The following is a 16,794-nucleotide window of genomic DNA, read 5'->3' on the forward strand; positions in this document are numbered from 1 at the left end:
TACGTACTGTCAAGGCAGGCAAAGCAGGACAGGGACCAATGATACTTATAAATGAAGCAGCACTGCTTATTGCAGTTGTGAGATGGAACATGTTTGTTTCTCAATGAAAGCAGATACTCCAACAGAGAAAAATAAGGATGAAAAATGTGGATGATACCTAACATATGAGCTCAGCAGCAAAAAAAATTCAGCAGGGACAAAAGCAGGTTCAGTGTTAGTGAACCAAGCCAGCCTAAGCATTCCTTCCATGTCTTCACTTTCCTAAAACAGATGTCAGTACAAAAATGCAGACAAGGGTAATTGCTTTATTTCTTTCTTTCCTCTAAGGAAGAATTAGTGACAGTATTATATTCTGCTTTCCTGTTCCAGATTATGAAAAGGCTCCAGTGAGTCCCAGGGTCACTCTTGCACATTCCCTGCATTACTGTGCGAAGCCTCGGAAACACGATTGATGCTGCTTTCAATAAAGACTTTCAGGCCCTTTAAACCTTGCGCATAGAGATATTCCAGATACCAGTTCCACTTCAATTCCCTATAAAAACAGAAAGAATAGTCAGATGTGCAGGGTGTAGCTTTGTCGCTTTCTTAGGACAATCTGAAAAGGTCTGCAAATACCACCTTCCATCCTAGTCTGTAGCCAAGGGCTAACCCATCACAAGGGTCAGGTCCTGTTCCCAAATGCCCAAACTTTTCACTTATGTATTACACATTATTGGCTTGAACGTTACATATCACGATCTTTTTTTAATACTGAAGATGTTTATAAATCCCAGTTCTAAAATGAGCAAAGTCTATTGGATTAACAGTGAAGAACCAAATGAACATGGACATTAAAGCCTTCCTTCCATGACTAAAAGTGACTCCTCCAGATCAGGTTTGAAGTACACTGTGATCCACAGAAGGAAACAAACTGTCACTGTACTTGCTCAGTGACAAGTGGAGGATCCCTGTTCAAAGCTATCAAAAAGCTGCACATCCACCTCAGAAATTTAATATTAGGTTCATTGAGAATATAAATTCTGCTTCAAGTACACAAAAAATACAACTTTTTCTGGAGCCTGCAAAGAATAATAGCCTTGTCCTGATACGGCACTGACTCATGGAGGAAATACGTAAAAATCTCAGACCACTACCCACAAATGGCTAGATACATAACTTCTCAGATGTTGATGTCCTCGTGTTTGGCCCTGTTGAGAGACTGAACCAAAGTCTACAGCTGGAATTTTCCCCCTTTCAAAATTTTTATAGAGTATTTGTGGAATTGGTGAATATTATCACCTCATTCTCTTCTACACAGCTGCTGAAAATTGCCTGTTTTCACTTCACTAAAAAAAATAAATCTTACCTTAATTAAACTGAAGTTGAAAGTAGTATCATCTGGCCAAGCCTTAAGGAGAAGGAATAAAAACAGTACCAAGTCAGATAAAAAGTATGTCCAGAGTTTCTAGACCTCTGCTTAGTCCCCTCCTAAATCAGGAATTGCAGGTGTGCAAAGAAATTTTCAATCATTCTTCAGAATGGGCTTCCACCATCACACTGTGTCCACACATGGCAAGGTAAGGTGGAGACCCTCTTTGCCCTGTGCTGCTGCATTACTGGATAGCTATAGAAAATATTTATAGCTATCTTTAACCATTGTATTTCTACAGTGTAAAAGCTACTCCTCCAAAACACTAGAAAATTCCCAACAATGAGAAAAAGCAAGAGGAGAGGATCTGAGATTCAGATTATTGCTTGCATCCTCTGAGTGTGTTGCCTCTGGTGCTCTGAGCCCTCTGGTGCTCAGCAATGAAATGTTTAAGAAAAGATAGCACTACAGCTAAATATTATTTTCCTGTCTTAAGACACACCTATGATAGCTGCTAAACAAAATCTCTTACTTGGTTCTGCCATAGGAAGAATGCAAAAATTCTCCAAATTCTCCACCAGAAGGTTTTGGGTTGGGTTTTTTGTGTAGAGTTTGTTTTTTGTTTGTTTTTTTTTTTTTGGTTGATTGGCTGGGGTTTTTTTTTGGGGGGGGAGGGGGGGTGTTTTGTTTTGTTTTTTACTTACAAAAGCTACAAAGAAGAACCAGGAAGCCTCAGAACAGAAAGGATCTAGACAAAAGATATTAAAAACTAATCCTGCTACAACAGCAGAAAGACCACGGAAAAGAAGTTGTATAAGAAAAATAAACAGCCTCCTCCAGCAAAGACAAAACTTGGGCTTAATCAGAAGCAAGAGCCAAACTACCTAGATTCAAGACACTGAGTATATAAACGAAAGGAAATTTGTGAAGTGTTCCAAGACACTGAGTATATAAACGAAAGGAAATTTGTGAAGTGTTCCTAACCAGCATTCTTTGCTTCAACTTTAACCTCGGGTTTCCCTTGCTTCATTCTGGGAGACACACCTACACACAATGTCAGTCTGCCAGCATTCCTCACAACAAAAGGGCATATTTGTACAGCCCCTGGATAGCCTACAAAACCTGATTTCTCAGAGCAGCATGCACATCTTGGAACAATAACAACGCTGGCAAGCTGCTCCCTCCACTATTCAGCAGCTGCACTGAACACATGATGGCATGCAGAATGCAGAATTCAAGATGACTACTAGCACAACTCATATCAGACAATACAAAACCGCAACGTATTACCTTACTTTTGTACTCGAGGTAGCTACTTGTATTTTTTTTTTTAATAAGCCATTCTCAAAAGCTGCAAGAGCCAGAAAGCACTGATAAAAGCTCTGCTGTGTGCACCTATATACAATTTATGTATTTCTTGACTTTCTGGAGCTTAAATGTTTAGGTCATGCTCCACATTTTGTGGGGCAGAACGCACTATTGGGAAGCTTTTACTGATTTAGTAATTTGTTTTATTAGCTATTTTAGTTCTATCCTCAAAATGATCATAAACACAAATTCATATCAAACTGTTATATTCATGCTTTCATACCATGCAAACAAGACTATCCAAATTGTGCCACTGCTCTGACACAAACATGGAATTCCATACCAGCTTTTGAAAGCTCAGTTGACTCTACAAGTCAGCCAGTACACTGTGAGACACTTTTCTAGAGAAACTGTCAAGACAGAACACCTGGTACTGCCAAAGGACCAAATGTTGGCCTACACCATTACCTGCTGCAGGAAGAGGGCAGCATAGCCCATCATGGCTGGATGGTACACAATGTTAAAACTGGATTTGTATTCCTGCACTGTGGTTTTCTTCAGCAGTTCATCATCCATACGAAGACCTTGAGGGTGAATATCCTTCTGGAATACACTGGACGTCCACAGACAACCCACCATAGCTATTACATACTGGTTGTACTCTTGGTATGTCTTGTTACTGAACTTGAATTGCAAAATTTTCTGAGACAAGAAAACAAATCAAAAGTAGCATCCTCAAAGAAGTTGTGTGCTCCCTCCAGTCCTTAAAAGACTGCCATCAGAACACCTCCCTTCCATTCAACCCAACTCCTTGCTAAGGTCCATTCTAGCACATAGCAGATTTGCCCACTATACCTTTTTACTCAGCTCATTTTCTTTTGCAGCCACCAAGTTGGTTCGATACCTGAAAAAAAAGAAACACAAAAATATGAGAAAATTAGGTGCCTGTAAATTTATACTACCTAGCAGTGCTGAAAAAAAGCTGGAGCAATGTATTAAGGAAGCTTATTTCCTCCATGAGAGAGATCATCAAACTTCACTAGTAAAAAAGAGATACATGAAAAAGAATTTGAAGTAACTTTATCACTTGGCATAAACCCACCCTTTCCAGGCAGAATAGGGAGACACCTGATAATATTAATCTCTTAAATGATTAAGAGATGACTGGTTTGCCTGGGACAGTCATCTTCAAAAGGCAATACGCAAGAATTGACATACAGCCTTGTAATCAGCAGAAAAATGCAGCATATTTTTAAGACAGGAGACTTTCACTCACTAAGCAGAGAAACAGAAGCCACTGGAAATAATGCAACTTGACAGTTGTTCTATATAATAAGCACTAGCTCCTCTTATTTCCCAGAGACCATCCTGTCATGTTAATTACCCTGCAGACTCCTTAGAAAAAAAGCCACATGGAGAGCCCTGTGCCAGCTGTCAGCAATTGGCTACTCTTCTTCTCAGGCGCAACCACTGGAACTAACAAGGCCTAAACAGTGCTGTCTTTGAACCTGCAGGCAGCACAAGACAGTCCCAAATTCCCAGAGTTTGGAGGTGGCAGAAGTGCTTCCTACTCAGTACATTACAGAACTTGTAAGGAAAAGCTCATGTCTAGTGGTCAAAGCACAAGAGTGAGAAGTTGTATAGTTAACTACTAGTGATTCCAGCTGGCTGATTTACATTCTCTCAAAACAATATGGGAAGTCCTTCCTTCACATAAAAGTATAGAAATAATACTAGGAAACAGGTCAGTATCATGCTGTTTTGGATAACAGACTGGAAAAAAGTGAATAGGAACTATAGCTATAAAATACCGTATCATGAAAGCTGGGCACAATTGGAACTTTCACCTTTGCCTTGCATGGTAAGAAAAAGCAGATTTCAGATTTTACATCAAAGTAATTTAATTTCCAAAAGATTGAAAAAGAAGACGAGGAGTCCCTACAGCCCACACCATTTGTAATACCTGTACATAATGTAGCAGAGCTGATTCAAGCTGACAGGATCCATGCTGAGAAGTGCTGGATAGAAAACTCCAGCAGGAGGCATTATCAACAAAGGCAGATTGTATCTCAGATACATGTCGCACACCTGCAGGAATGAAGCAAATCCAGGCAGATTATTATCGCCATTAACAAACCCCAAGGCATCTAAGAACAAAAGAGAGCATAACACTGCACTCCAGACAGCTCCATCTATTTCACCTAGGAGGAAAGGCCAGGGTGAAGCAATTACATTTTTTTCCTTTCTCAGTATGACATATTCATCAGTTCATATCTCAGTCTTTGCTTCAACCATTAGGTATAACATATGTTTTGACATGATTACTTGCTGAATCATATCTACCCAGATCCCTGTAAAAACGTGGTAGCCATTTTTTTCTGATCTTTTAGAACATTCCGACATATAAAGGCCGAGGTTGCACTAGACCTGACCTTGCTCCTAGCCTGGTTTGCTGATACCAGCAAGTCAAACAGACCATACATCTCTTCCAGTTGGGAAATTAAATCTTTCTATTTGACCTTGCTAGAATTGCATGAACAGCCGATAAACCTTTGCTCTGAGAAAAACTTATGTGGCCATAAAACATGGCCTTATTATTAGATTCATGTTTAGAATGTAAGGTTGAGTTTCAAGGGAAAAAGACATTTTAAAATTCCCGCAGATTTAACACGATCTTCAGCTATAATGACAGTCTTAAAGTACAGATAAATAATTAAAAGCAATATTGCTTTAACTTAACACATTACTGTATTCCCTTAGCTTAGCCACAATAACTATTCCCAAAGATATGCTCTTCGGGAAGGTATGCATCATTCTCAGAAGAGTAGTAGTCTAAGAATATGCATATCTAGTTGCTACAGCTCCGACCAAAAACAATTGAGCTTGGATAGCCCTCCATACTGAAGATGGATATTTTTTACATTTTGTTAAATTAGGCACAACAATTGTTTTTGGACTCCTTCCCCTAATCTCATAACAGACGCTTCACCTTTCCTCTTGCCCTCAGTACAACTATACCATGTAAAGTATTGTCCTGGTTTCAGCTGGGGTAGAGTTAATTTTCTTCTTAGTAGCTAGAACAGTGCTGTGTTTTGGATTCAGTATGGGATTTGGTATGAAAAGAATGTTGATAATATACTGATGTGTTTCATTGTTACTATGAAACCACGGACTTTCCAGCTTCTCATGTTTTGCTAGTGTGCAGGTGCACAAGAACCTGCGAGGGAGCACAGTCACAGTAATGGATCCAAACGGCAAATGGTATATTCCATATAATTCAACATCATACTCAGTATATCATGAGGCTCTGCCTGGAAGCTCGGTCTCTTTTCTGGAATTGCAGTTTTGGGACATTCTCTGCTCTGGGATCATTAGCTGGGAACAGGCTGAGTCTTGGTCAGTGGGTGATGAGCAGCTGCACTGTTTATTACCCATTTGTATATTATTGTTATTATTATTTTTTAAATTTTATTTCAAGGATTAAGTTGTTCTTATCTCAACCCATGAGTATCCTTATCTTCAACCCTCCAGTTCTCTCTCCCATCCCCTTGGGGATCCCAGAACTATCATTGTTTTTTCAGCTCTTCACAACTTTATCCAAATTGTAGGAGCAACAATAGCATGGCTGGAGTTTGCATAGCAGTAAGCACATCTACAGAGAGGATGTGAGGAAGCTACAGAAAAGGCTTAAACCTATTTGATGCTGCCTAGTTTGTCCATAGGATATACTGGGGAAAAAAACTTCATTTTTTAAGAGAACATTTAAGGAAAAAAAATCAGGATGTGTTGCTTGAAAATGAACTGAACATTGTTCTTTTCTATAAATTAGCACTGAAAAGCACATTATGCTATATTGTTACTTCCTCTTTCACAGTTCACCTCTGACTTAACAACCACTTTCTAGCAGCATATTTAGTTCTGCCTATGGATGCAACAGCAGCAGCTATCATTTGCAGATCTACCAGTATTTGGAACATTCTTGCTTTTAATCACAAAGTTCTGTAAACTATAAGGAAGGTGTTTTCATGCTCTAGCTTAAAAAATGCTAACAGCCTTAGAGTATTAGGATTTTGAAAGCCAAAATGAATGGGATACATACAGTCTCATAGAAATCCAGGATGAAGTACAGCAAGAAAGTATTATTGTTTTCCAAATGCAATGCAACAGTAGAGATCCTTCCAACAAAATGGATCAGTTCAGCCACCGTGTTCACTAATCCAGAAAGGGTGGTATTCCTGCAGCAATTACATGATGCGACATCAGTATATACACCTCTTTGCAAATGGTAAAAGGAACAGCATTCAGCAACACACATTTGTTCTTCAATATACCCAGTAACATATTGTTACCAACATTACCCAGTTATCAGTGTTACAAGGATTTTGTCTTCTTGAACATTTCAATTTTCAGTGTCAATAGAAATACTTTTAAAGAAAAAGAAAGAACAGGCTTAACAAGGTAGCTTACAATATAGCAGAAACGTTACAGCATTAACCTTCTAGTCAGTCTTTATGCTATGTCATAGGGCTAGAATATATATCTAAAACACCCTAATGAACAATGCATAGAAATCTATTGCATTTATTTCAGACAAACATACAAAGAATGGACTTGAGAGTCAGACTCTGAATCCAGATGAATCAGGTGCCAATTTAACCAGTTCTGCAACAGCTCTTTCAGGCTCTCAAGAACACTGCACTGCCAAAGGCAAAAAGAAAACAGGTTGATGACAATTTACGTAAGTGAATAATACTAAACAAAAAATGCCATGGGAATTGACACATACAAGGAAAGATATCACAAGTTTCTCAGGATCACAAAGAGCATTGAGATAACTGCATGTCCCCTTGAACTGAAAGTATACATTACATAGCTTTCCCTGGAGAAAGCAATTTTCAAATACTGAGTGAAAATTGCAATAAAACCAACTATTGTCTTGTGTACTATCAGTTCTTTTTATTTCCAGTGACCCAGTTTAATTCCAGTCAAAAAATAAAGTCTTAAAGGCACTCAAATTCCCAATGAAGTTACGCTGTAAGTATATATTTTACCCTCATTTAAGCTCAGACTTCCCCAAAATAATCCCCCTCTACAATCCCTCAGACTGCTACACATGACACAAGTGCAGAGAGCAATATCAACTAGAAGTAAACAGCTACTGTACTCACTTAAATTACCTTAAAGTAAAGGGATGATGTGAAAAAGAGCTGTGCCAGGGGATCATAGAGTTGCGAGTTCATTTCTGAAACAAATGAGAAAGTAGCATGATATCTGTGCACAAATTCTGTCCCCCAAGATCATACCCTATCCAGCCTCACACAGAGGATCTGCAACACATACCAGAGAAGCTGCTGAGGGGGATCCAACTCACAAGTCTGAGGATTTGTGATTGGCAGCAGAAGCCATCCCAGAGAGGAAGGCTCTTATACAGGAACTCTTCACAGGAAGAAAATCCCTCCTACAGAGCAGAAGAACATTCAAGAACTTATCTCATATGCCTGCACCTTGCCATGTTCACTTCACCCTGGAGAACGAAAGAGTATTACACCTCCTTCCTGCCATACAATTCACCAGGACACTCAAATTATCACTCTCAATATCATTCTCAAATTATCTTTCCTGCAGAAAACAAGGCCATCTCCAGAATATTGATGTGCTATAGGAATATCTATTTTTATTAATTGAGACCCTGTCACTTCTCAGAGATACCGCAGGAAACAAGTAAGTCCCAAAAGTACTTTAAGGGAAGACTTTGTAAAACTCTTGGCTTCCACAAAACAGGCATTTACCTGCAAAAAACATTCTGTCTTGTAGATGGTTTCCAGGAAGTCCTTGAATTCTTCTTCATATTGGCTATTATCAGCCACACACCAGGTGCATTCTAAACAGGAGAGAATACTGTACTTGAATATGAGCACAGCAAGAATAAACATAATCAGAAACAAAATTCAATTCTCCTCCAGTAGTTGTTTTAACACTATGTGATTACCACTATAAATCTGAATAGCAAAGTACCATTATTGAAAGGTGAAAAGCCTCAGACATCGTTTACCTCCCTACCATGCAAGTTTATACCAAGTTCGTACCTTCCTGAAGAGTCTGTCCCATCCAATAGTAAAGCCTCAGGTAAATAGATTCATCTTTGATGCAATTCATGTAGTGAAGCAATAAAGGGTTTGTTAGTACTGAACCCATCTGGGAAGGAAACTGCAAAAGAAATCAAGAAAAAAGTTATTCAGTATTTACATCAACAAATTGCCAGAGAATCTCATTCTATCAGAGCTGTCCAATCCTTTTACCGGCAACAAGACCATATCCAGGACTGATCCATCACCCTCAGGTAGCATTAGATGCTCTGTCAGAACTAGGTAGCCCACACACTATTCACATATAAACAGTGCACAGAGTGCCTTTGATTTCTCAAAACTTTCAGTCAGCTTACCAAGACATTCCTGAAACTCACCTCTAGACGGTGGATATTTTGTAGAAGCCGAGAAAAAGTCTGCAGCTGCTCCACTGGAAAAGACTCATTCGTACTGTACAAATTAACACAGTTCTTTTCCCTATCCTTTTCAAAAATATTTTTGTTTGTACTGCTTGCAGGTATAATTAACTGGGCATTCCATTTCTGTAGAAAAGAAACACAAATGAAGTTTCCAATACAACCAAGTGCAGTTGGGACCAGCATTCCCATAAAGACCCTGTTTTGCAAAAAAGGTATCCAGGCTTTCATTATAATGGGAATGGTGCATTTCTGTACAGCTACTCCACCTTGTCCAGTGCTGAAATAAAGCCCAACTCCTGTTATTTGCCAATATTCATAATGACAACAGCTGCTTTCCAATATAACCAAGTGCAGTTGGGACCAGCACTCCCATAAAGACCCTGTTTTGCAAAAAAAAGGTATCCAGGCTTTCATTATAATGGGAATGGTGCATTTCTGTACAGCTACTCCACCTTGTCCAGTGCTGAAATAAAGCCCAACTCCTGTTATTTGCCAATATTCATAATGACAACAGCTGCTTGGCACCTTTAGGGTCTACCTTCAGCCCATAACCTACCCTTTTTCGTGACTGAGGTTGAGCTGTGCCCAAAAACAGGGGGCAGGACACTGGAAAGTTCTCCTGGTTTCTTTGCCTTACTGTGTTGATTGCTGCTTTCCATGGGCCCTCTGAATTCTTGAAGAAAGTCTGAAAACATAAATCACACATCTATGCAAGAAGCCCGACTAAGACAAAGTGACAGAAAGATCAGTTTCTATTATGATAAATGTCACCACAGTGATGTATATACACTCAACTCTACTTGGCAGACCAAGAGGCTAGGTTTTCACAGCACAGAACTCACGTCATTCCTCAGTTTCATTACCTTTTGACAATAGTTCAACAGTTATGCTTTTATTTCCTTCTGAAATTAAGTCCCCATTTTCAGAAGAGATCTCCAACACTTCTGATTTATAATCCTCATTCAGATCAATCATCAATTCATAGAGTAACTCCCAAGCATACATTCGAATAAAACATGAACATATGCTTATGCAAGTTGCTAAGAAAGCTTCCCAAATTCAGCCTCGGTGATATCCACCAAACAGAATAATTCAATGAGCAATTGAATTCTCAAATTAAAGCAGGTACTACAGTTAAAAATAAAACTGTAAAAATGAACCCAACACCCTTCCTACACATAACTTATTGTCACTTCAGTTGCAATCAGTCTTTAAATCCTAATGAAGTGCCAAACCATCACAGAAGTATTCAGATTGGTTTGGGCCTAGGTAATCAAGCTTTTATTATACAAGTTAACACAGCATGTTCACAAAAATAGTTGATGTATTTGGGTCTTAGTTGCTAGTTATTTACTCCACTTGTGTATGCAAAAAAATGTAAATGTCAGCAATTTGGACAATGTCTTATACAAATAAGACCATTTGTTTCCTGAAGAACTTAGCACGGTGTGAAACAAATCGAAACCAGCATGAACACCAAAAGGAGGATTAAAGTAATCCTCATAAGGATAAACGTAGATGCCATTCCATTCCAGATCATCTCACTGTGCTGAATAAGAAACAAAATGGAAGGCAAGGAATCCTCATCTAAACCTGATTTTACTCAGTGAAAAGAGGAAACAGAATTAAATGGAAAGCTCGGTACAAATGCTGTCTTAAATACTGCTTCCAAATCGATTAAATCTAATTCCTTACCTTCATTTTCCCAGGAAGGTTTATGGTCACCAGGTCAGGACGGAAGAGTTTGTAAAGCGATAGTAGAGCCTGCAGATGAGACTGCATTCCCTGTCAAATAGCAGAACAAGTGGAAAAACACATGGAGTAAGTTTTTAGTACAGAAATTGAATACTGTATTCTAGAAGAAAAAAAACACCAAGTGCTTAATAAAAACTTTCTAAAGCTACATGTCAGTAAATAACCATAGAGGAACTGAAAATGAAAGGAAGAACAGAAACTCTGTCAATGAAATATCATAGGAAGGGCATTGAAGAAGGAACTTTCTGTAGTCGTAACTCTAATAAAAAGGAATTTAACAATCAAAACTATGAAAAATAGTCTTCTGCTGTCTAAATGCTCCAAAAACACAGTTATTATAGCTAGCTTTTTCTTACAAAAAAGGGAGCAAGATCCTCTATAATCTTCCATTTCTCAGTCATTTTTGATACCACTTGAAAAAGGAAGATTAATAGAAAATTAAAGATGGCAATGGATAAATGAAGCTGCCCCTTGCTTCAGAGATTGTTCTGCACTTAGACATAAAATATATAGCTTTATGCATGTCATTGTATATGATCACAAAACGCAAATGAAAATTAGGGATGCACATGCAAGATAGACAAGCCCTGATACTACAAAGACTACAACCTACAGTTCCAAGTCTAACCCTGTGCTGAGACACTAGCCACTATCCCATAAGGACATTAGTCTTACAAACTGCATTAACCATAGTCAAAACTCTACAAGATTTGAAATAAACCCACCATTTTTGCTTGGAGGTCAAGCAGTCTCCTAATCCGAAAAGGCTTTACTGGAAATACAATTAAGAAAATAATGGATTTAAAAACAACTGCATCAGACATTTAAGTAAATGAAATATCACTTATTACAGAAAGTCATGGCAAAGCAAGCCCTGCATCAGACATTTAAGCAAATGCAATATCGCTTATTACAGAAAGTCATGGCAAAGCAAGCAGAAAAAAAAAAAATCAGTCTTCTAGGCTAACAGACAGGCTTCCAATTCAGAAAGCATTACACAAACCAAGCTGAACTACCACTTGTGTTCCCTTGCCTTAAAAACAATATATTGTCTAGTCATTGTATTAGCTCCACTGGAACAAAAGGCAGTGCCAGCAAACAGAATAAGAAACAAAATGGTATTCCATCTCATACAATTGCATAGACTTACCACTTTCTTTCCTGGTCAGCAAGTAGAGCAGATGGCAGGCATAGGGGCACTGCAAAGAAAAGGCAGCAATGAACTATCCTGCTGGTGCAGACTGCTAACCAGGATACACTAAAAGCAGCATACAGGCTTTACAAGCCACGTTCAGTTGGCTGCCTCAAGTCGCCATTGCGTCCCCACTGGGGCAGAGCATACCTTACTTCCCTTAGGAAGTACCATGTACACCTCCCATATGTCAATTTTATTTAGAAACTTTATCTGCATAATGAGCAGTCCTTACAGTAATCAAGCTATTCAGTGAGCTTGGATCTCAGTTTTTGGAATATGGTCTAGATATTTCAGGAGTCATCAGTGAAAGTACAATTACATTTTCAAAAAGGCACCTTTGAATCAAAACAATTTACTAGCGTTTCTAACTACAATTGAGGCTGTAAGGGTCTTAAATTAATTTCATACCACTCAGCTACACTTCCCAATTGGCCCATCATGCCTGAAAATGCTATTTTAAACAGCAGAATCTTAAATTCAGTTTTTAAGAAAATATTATTAACTCATGTTAACCTAACCATTAAAACCTTTGCAAGAGATATAACTCAGAACTTTAAAAGTCTTAACCACAAAGTATCCTAAACTGAAAGAATATTAACAATTTCATATCTAACATGACTGCCAAGATCATCTTAATATGAACTGAATCCAAACACTTCCCTAGCACCTGGATTTTACAGTTGTCATGTAGCAGAAATCTCCTGATTGCTTGTTCTCATTTAAGCTACATTTCAAATCAATTAAGTAGAACAGCATTTAGAGTTTCTCACCTTTAGATAAACATTGCTCTAAAAGGTTTTTGTCTTTTTGCCAAAGGTATGCAAGCCAGTTTCTTCCCAGGAGCGGGAAACTGCACCTGCTGATGTCAATCATCAGGTGGCATCATCATGATGGCAATCCCAGAGACCGCAGTGTCATAGTTACTCTTGGGAACTTAGACAGAATATACTGTCACTGTGTTCCTGATGCATAACAACAATTCTTGGAAACGTGTTTAAACAACCAGACCACAGCACTGAAGCTAAAATAATCCTACAGTACTTCCCTGTTTCTGAATGTACATTATCCAGCAATCTTGGAATGCAAAATGAAAAAAAATAAATTCCAGTCATCCGATTGGTCTTCAACCAACAGCTACTCAAGACTAATTCTGGCATTAACAGGCATACTACTAATGAACATTTAGGTTTATTTTGTCAATTCAATATATATTCTTCATCTCCTTACCATCTTCTCATCTTGCAGGAAGGAAAAGAAGAAACCATAGAGGGCATGAAGTTTTTCCTTGTGATCAATGAAGTCAAACACTGTGATCAGCCATCTTAAAAAAAGCACCTGCAGATAGGGAAAAAAACACATTACATGAAGTGACAAACAAGACAGACCAGTCACTATCCAATTTAAGAGACGCAATCATTAAGGATACATTCTACTCTCAAGGACAACCAGATAGCTACAGACGAAGAGTACAGGGATAATTCAGATGTGGAAGAAAGCCTGACAAGAGCACCACCTGCCATATCAGAATGGAAGAAGCAGCTCAGTTCTGAGTATGCACTAATCCTCAGAAATTATCTGAGGGTCCCTCACTATAAGAAAGACACTGAGGTGCTGGAGTGTGTCCAAAGCAGGGCAATAAAGCTGGTGAAGGGTTTAGAGCACAAGAATTACGAGGAGAAGTTTAGGGAACTGTGGTCATTTAGTCCAGAGAAAAGGAGGCTCAAGGGAGACCTTGTTGCTGTCTACAAGTACCTGAAAGGAGGCTGTAACGAGGTGGGTGTCCGTCTCTTGTCACAACTAACAAGTGATTGGAAAGGAAATGGCCTCAAGTTGCACCAGGAAAGGTTTAGAGGGGATATTAGGAAAAATTTCTTCACTGAAAGGGTTATCAAGTATTGGAACAGGCCATCCAGGGAAGTGGTTGAGTCACCATCCCTGGAGGTATTTAAAAGACATGTAGATGTGGTGCTGAGGAACACGGTTTAGTGGTGGACTTGGCAGTGTTAGATTAACAGTTGGGCTCGATGATCTTAAAGGTCTTTTCCAACCTAAATAGTTCTGTGATTCTGTGATATAAACCTTCGAGCAGACAACATGAAGATGAAAAAAGACTGTTTTGCTAACATTAAGTCATGCTGCCATGGCAAAGGTACACAGAACCTAAGGGATACCTTGCTGAAGTTGGTGAAGAATGCCTCGCATAGCTGAAGTATTTCACAGAAATGCTGCTGAAGAAACCATTCCTAAGAAATTCAGAGATACAAGAGAAGCAGGAACTGTGGAAATTTCCACTCACACTTATAAAGTGTTCCTCGGTTCCCACTGCTGTTCCGGTAATGGGTGTCTCTGCCAATCTTTCTAAGTGACAATATCTTACATAAGAACCTTCTACATTAAAACCTCAGGACTTTTGCTTCCTGAAAATAATCTGTCCTCATAATTCCTGTGCAGAAGCAATAACTACTGTAAACATTTACAGTTACCTGGACGTTGCTTGAGCATTTGCTGACACAGAGCCAAGATACAGATGAAACCACAGAAGTTTCTGGTATTACTGAGGCTGGAACCAGGCTCTTCAGTAAACGAGTATTCACTTTATCAGCTGGAAAAACAATTTAAACAAGATGGTGCTCATGTACCAGGTTCTTTGATATGGTTTTGCTGCCTAAGTCAAAATTACCTCTGGACAAGATTACTCAGAGCTTCATTGCTTAAAGTAACAGTGCACAAGAATCTAGTAGGGACTTAGCTATAAGTCAAAAATTATGAGAAATATTTCTTTTCAGCTTAAAGAACATGGAATATCAAGTATTTTAGAACTGAAATAGCCTTTAGACTCTTGGCAAGATAACAAAAAGTAACACAAATTTCTGGTAATATTAAATGACCAATTCCTTCAGCAAAAGAATATATGACAGTCAGACAAACATAAGCAGGCTGGTGTTCTGGAGACAAGCTAGTAATTTTAAATGAAGAAAAGCATTAAACTACTTGCATAATGGGGAAAGAATCCATGTACTCCTTTGGGTTGGAGGGAGGGGAAAGTTTAGGGTTTTTTCCATTTAATATTTAATTATTTAGAAGTATAAATGGTGACCACCATTTTTAAGAAAGCAGCATAAGGGGTGCACTGACACTGCTGAATTGATTGTTAGGATGACATTTTAATTTTAGCAAGTTTCATTAATACAGCTATGTCAGTTTGTTCATTTTGAGCTTCGAGGAAAAAAAACCTACACAAACAGTTACAAGAAAAGACACAATGGTTGCTAAGGACACACTAAGTTGTTAAGATTTTCAAAGACCTGCAATTACAAACAAAGGAAATAAGCTTTTCAAAACATATTTGTAACAAGCCATAATATTTGTCTGGGTATCACTCCCTTGTGACAAGAACTGAGGCTATTTTTAGCACAAACTCTGAAATTACACTGAAGCATGCCAGAAAGATTAAGTTTACACTAAAGTATTAACAATACAGTCACCATAAACACATTATCTCAAGCAGGTTTGATCAGAGGGGAAAGAGACATTCATGGAGGACACACTAGCAGTATGTAAACGTTTTACCAAGTTTGCCACTGAGTGCCACGTTTAGCAATACATTAAATCCTTCAGGGGGTAACCCTCTTTGCAGGCCAATGCTTTCCACAGTAGTCAAGTGTTTCTGCAGAACACTGTTCTTTTTCAGTGAAACACAGTCTTGAACTAGGAAAAAAAAAAGACAACAAACACAAGGATGAAACAACTTCTGAACTGAAAATTAACAATTTTAAACTTCTCTGAACTGTCCCTACATATACTCCTTTTTGTTGGGTTCTTTACATAGTAACAGATGGGGAAAACCTTTTAAGACATCAAAGAAATACTACAAAGCCCAGGAGTTGGGGAGGGAAAACAGCAGGTAAAATTATATTTTAAAAAAACTGTTATTATTCTTACTGAGAAATTGGTTATCTTTTCAATCTTAAGTAGCTAACCTTAAAACTACTCTTACCTTTCTCAAAGTAGCTCAAAGCTTGCTCAAGGGAGTATTGATTGTTGTCATCTTTCTGATAGTTAGGAGATTGATGATTCTGGAGACTTTTTTCAGGGTCAGTTGTCCCTCTTTTTCGCCACGCAGAGAGATCAGTTTGATTTTTATGGTGAACTTTCAGAGGCTGCTTTGGGGTCTTAGAACTCTGTCTTCGCTGCATCTTTTCAGACTCACAGCTGAGACTGGAGATTTTTACTCATTTGCAATGAGAGTTCCAATCCTTTATTACAAAGAGGCAAGAAAATAGGTCAACCTTCAACAGCTGAAGAACATTAGAGAGCCAGTTGCCTGCAAGAAAATAAAAAACTTTTCCTGACAAACAGATTTTAGAAGGATCCTGCATAATGTAACAAGAGTAACTTCAGAGGAAATAATGTAGAGTTTCCTGCCCCCGAAAAGGTTAGACCAGACTCAGAAGATGCACAGACAACTGTGTATCAAAAACTCCATTATTTCTTTCATTATAAAAGGGAAGAAAAAATTAACAAGTAAACATTAACAAAAACTCCTTTCAATTTAAAAATTATCTGATATGTTTTAGATCAAAATACTATGTAAAAATTTAACATAAGCAGAAAGTCAGCAAAACAGTAACCCAGAATGATTTTCAATTCATACTCCCTCTTCAGCTCTCACTTCCTTAAGAT

General features: G+C 38.4%; 1 protein-coding gene across 1 annotated transcript; it reads right to left on the reverse strand.

The window, feature by feature from the left end:
• Positions 1 to 399: 399 nt before the first annotated feature.
• Positions 400 to 16,350, reverse strand: CENPI (centromere protein I). The gene is made up of 20 exons (XM_010076982.1): positions 16,109 to 16,350; positions 15,682 to 15,819; positions 14,595 to 14,713; positions 13,339 to 13,446; positions 12,067 to 12,115; positions 11,642 to 11,688; positions 10,857 to 10,946; positions 9,718 to 9,846; positions 9,120 to 9,284; positions 8,743 to 8,863; positions 8,446 to 8,537; positions 7,997 to 8,114; positions 7,834 to 7,898; positions 7,257 to 7,354; positions 6,756 to 6,891; positions 4,620 to 4,744; positions 3,512 to 3,560; positions 3,125 to 3,358; positions 1,346 to 1,387; positions 400 to 522 (listed from the first exon to the last, which is right to left on the reverse strand). The coding sequence occupies exons 1-20, from the start codon at positions 16,305 to 16,307 to the stop codon at positions 400 to 402; spliced, it is 2,247 nt and encodes a 748-aa protein (XP_010075284.1). The 5' UTR covers positions 16,308 to 16,350.
• Between the last annotated feature and the right edge of the window lie 444 nt (positions 16,351 to 16,794).

The sequence above is a fragment of the Pterocles gutturalis genome, unplaced genomic scaffold (genome assembly GCF_000699245.1).
Source record: "Pterocles gutturalis isolate BGI_N339 unplaced genomic scaffold, ASM69924v1 scaffold13613, whole genome shotgun sequence".
In the NCBI taxonomy this organism is placed as follows: Eukaryota; Metazoa; Chordata; class Aves; order Pterocliformes; family Pteroclidae; genus Pterocles; species Pterocles gutturalis.

Excerpts from the sequence above, each read along its gene's own strand:
- CENPI (XM_010076982.1), bottom strand. The coding sequence starts at position 16,307 with ATGCAGCGAAGACAGAGTTCTAAGACCCCAAAGCAGCCTCTGAAAGTT. Across the intron at positions 13,447-14,594 it reads AATGCTCAAGCAACGTCCAG|GTGCTTTTTTTAAGATGGCT; the intron begins GTAACTGTAAAT and ends CCCTATCTGCAG. Across the intron at positions 523-1,345 it reads TCAACTTCAGTTTAATTAAG|TGGAACTGGTATCTGGAATA; the intron begins GTAAGATTTATT and ends AGGGAATTGAAG.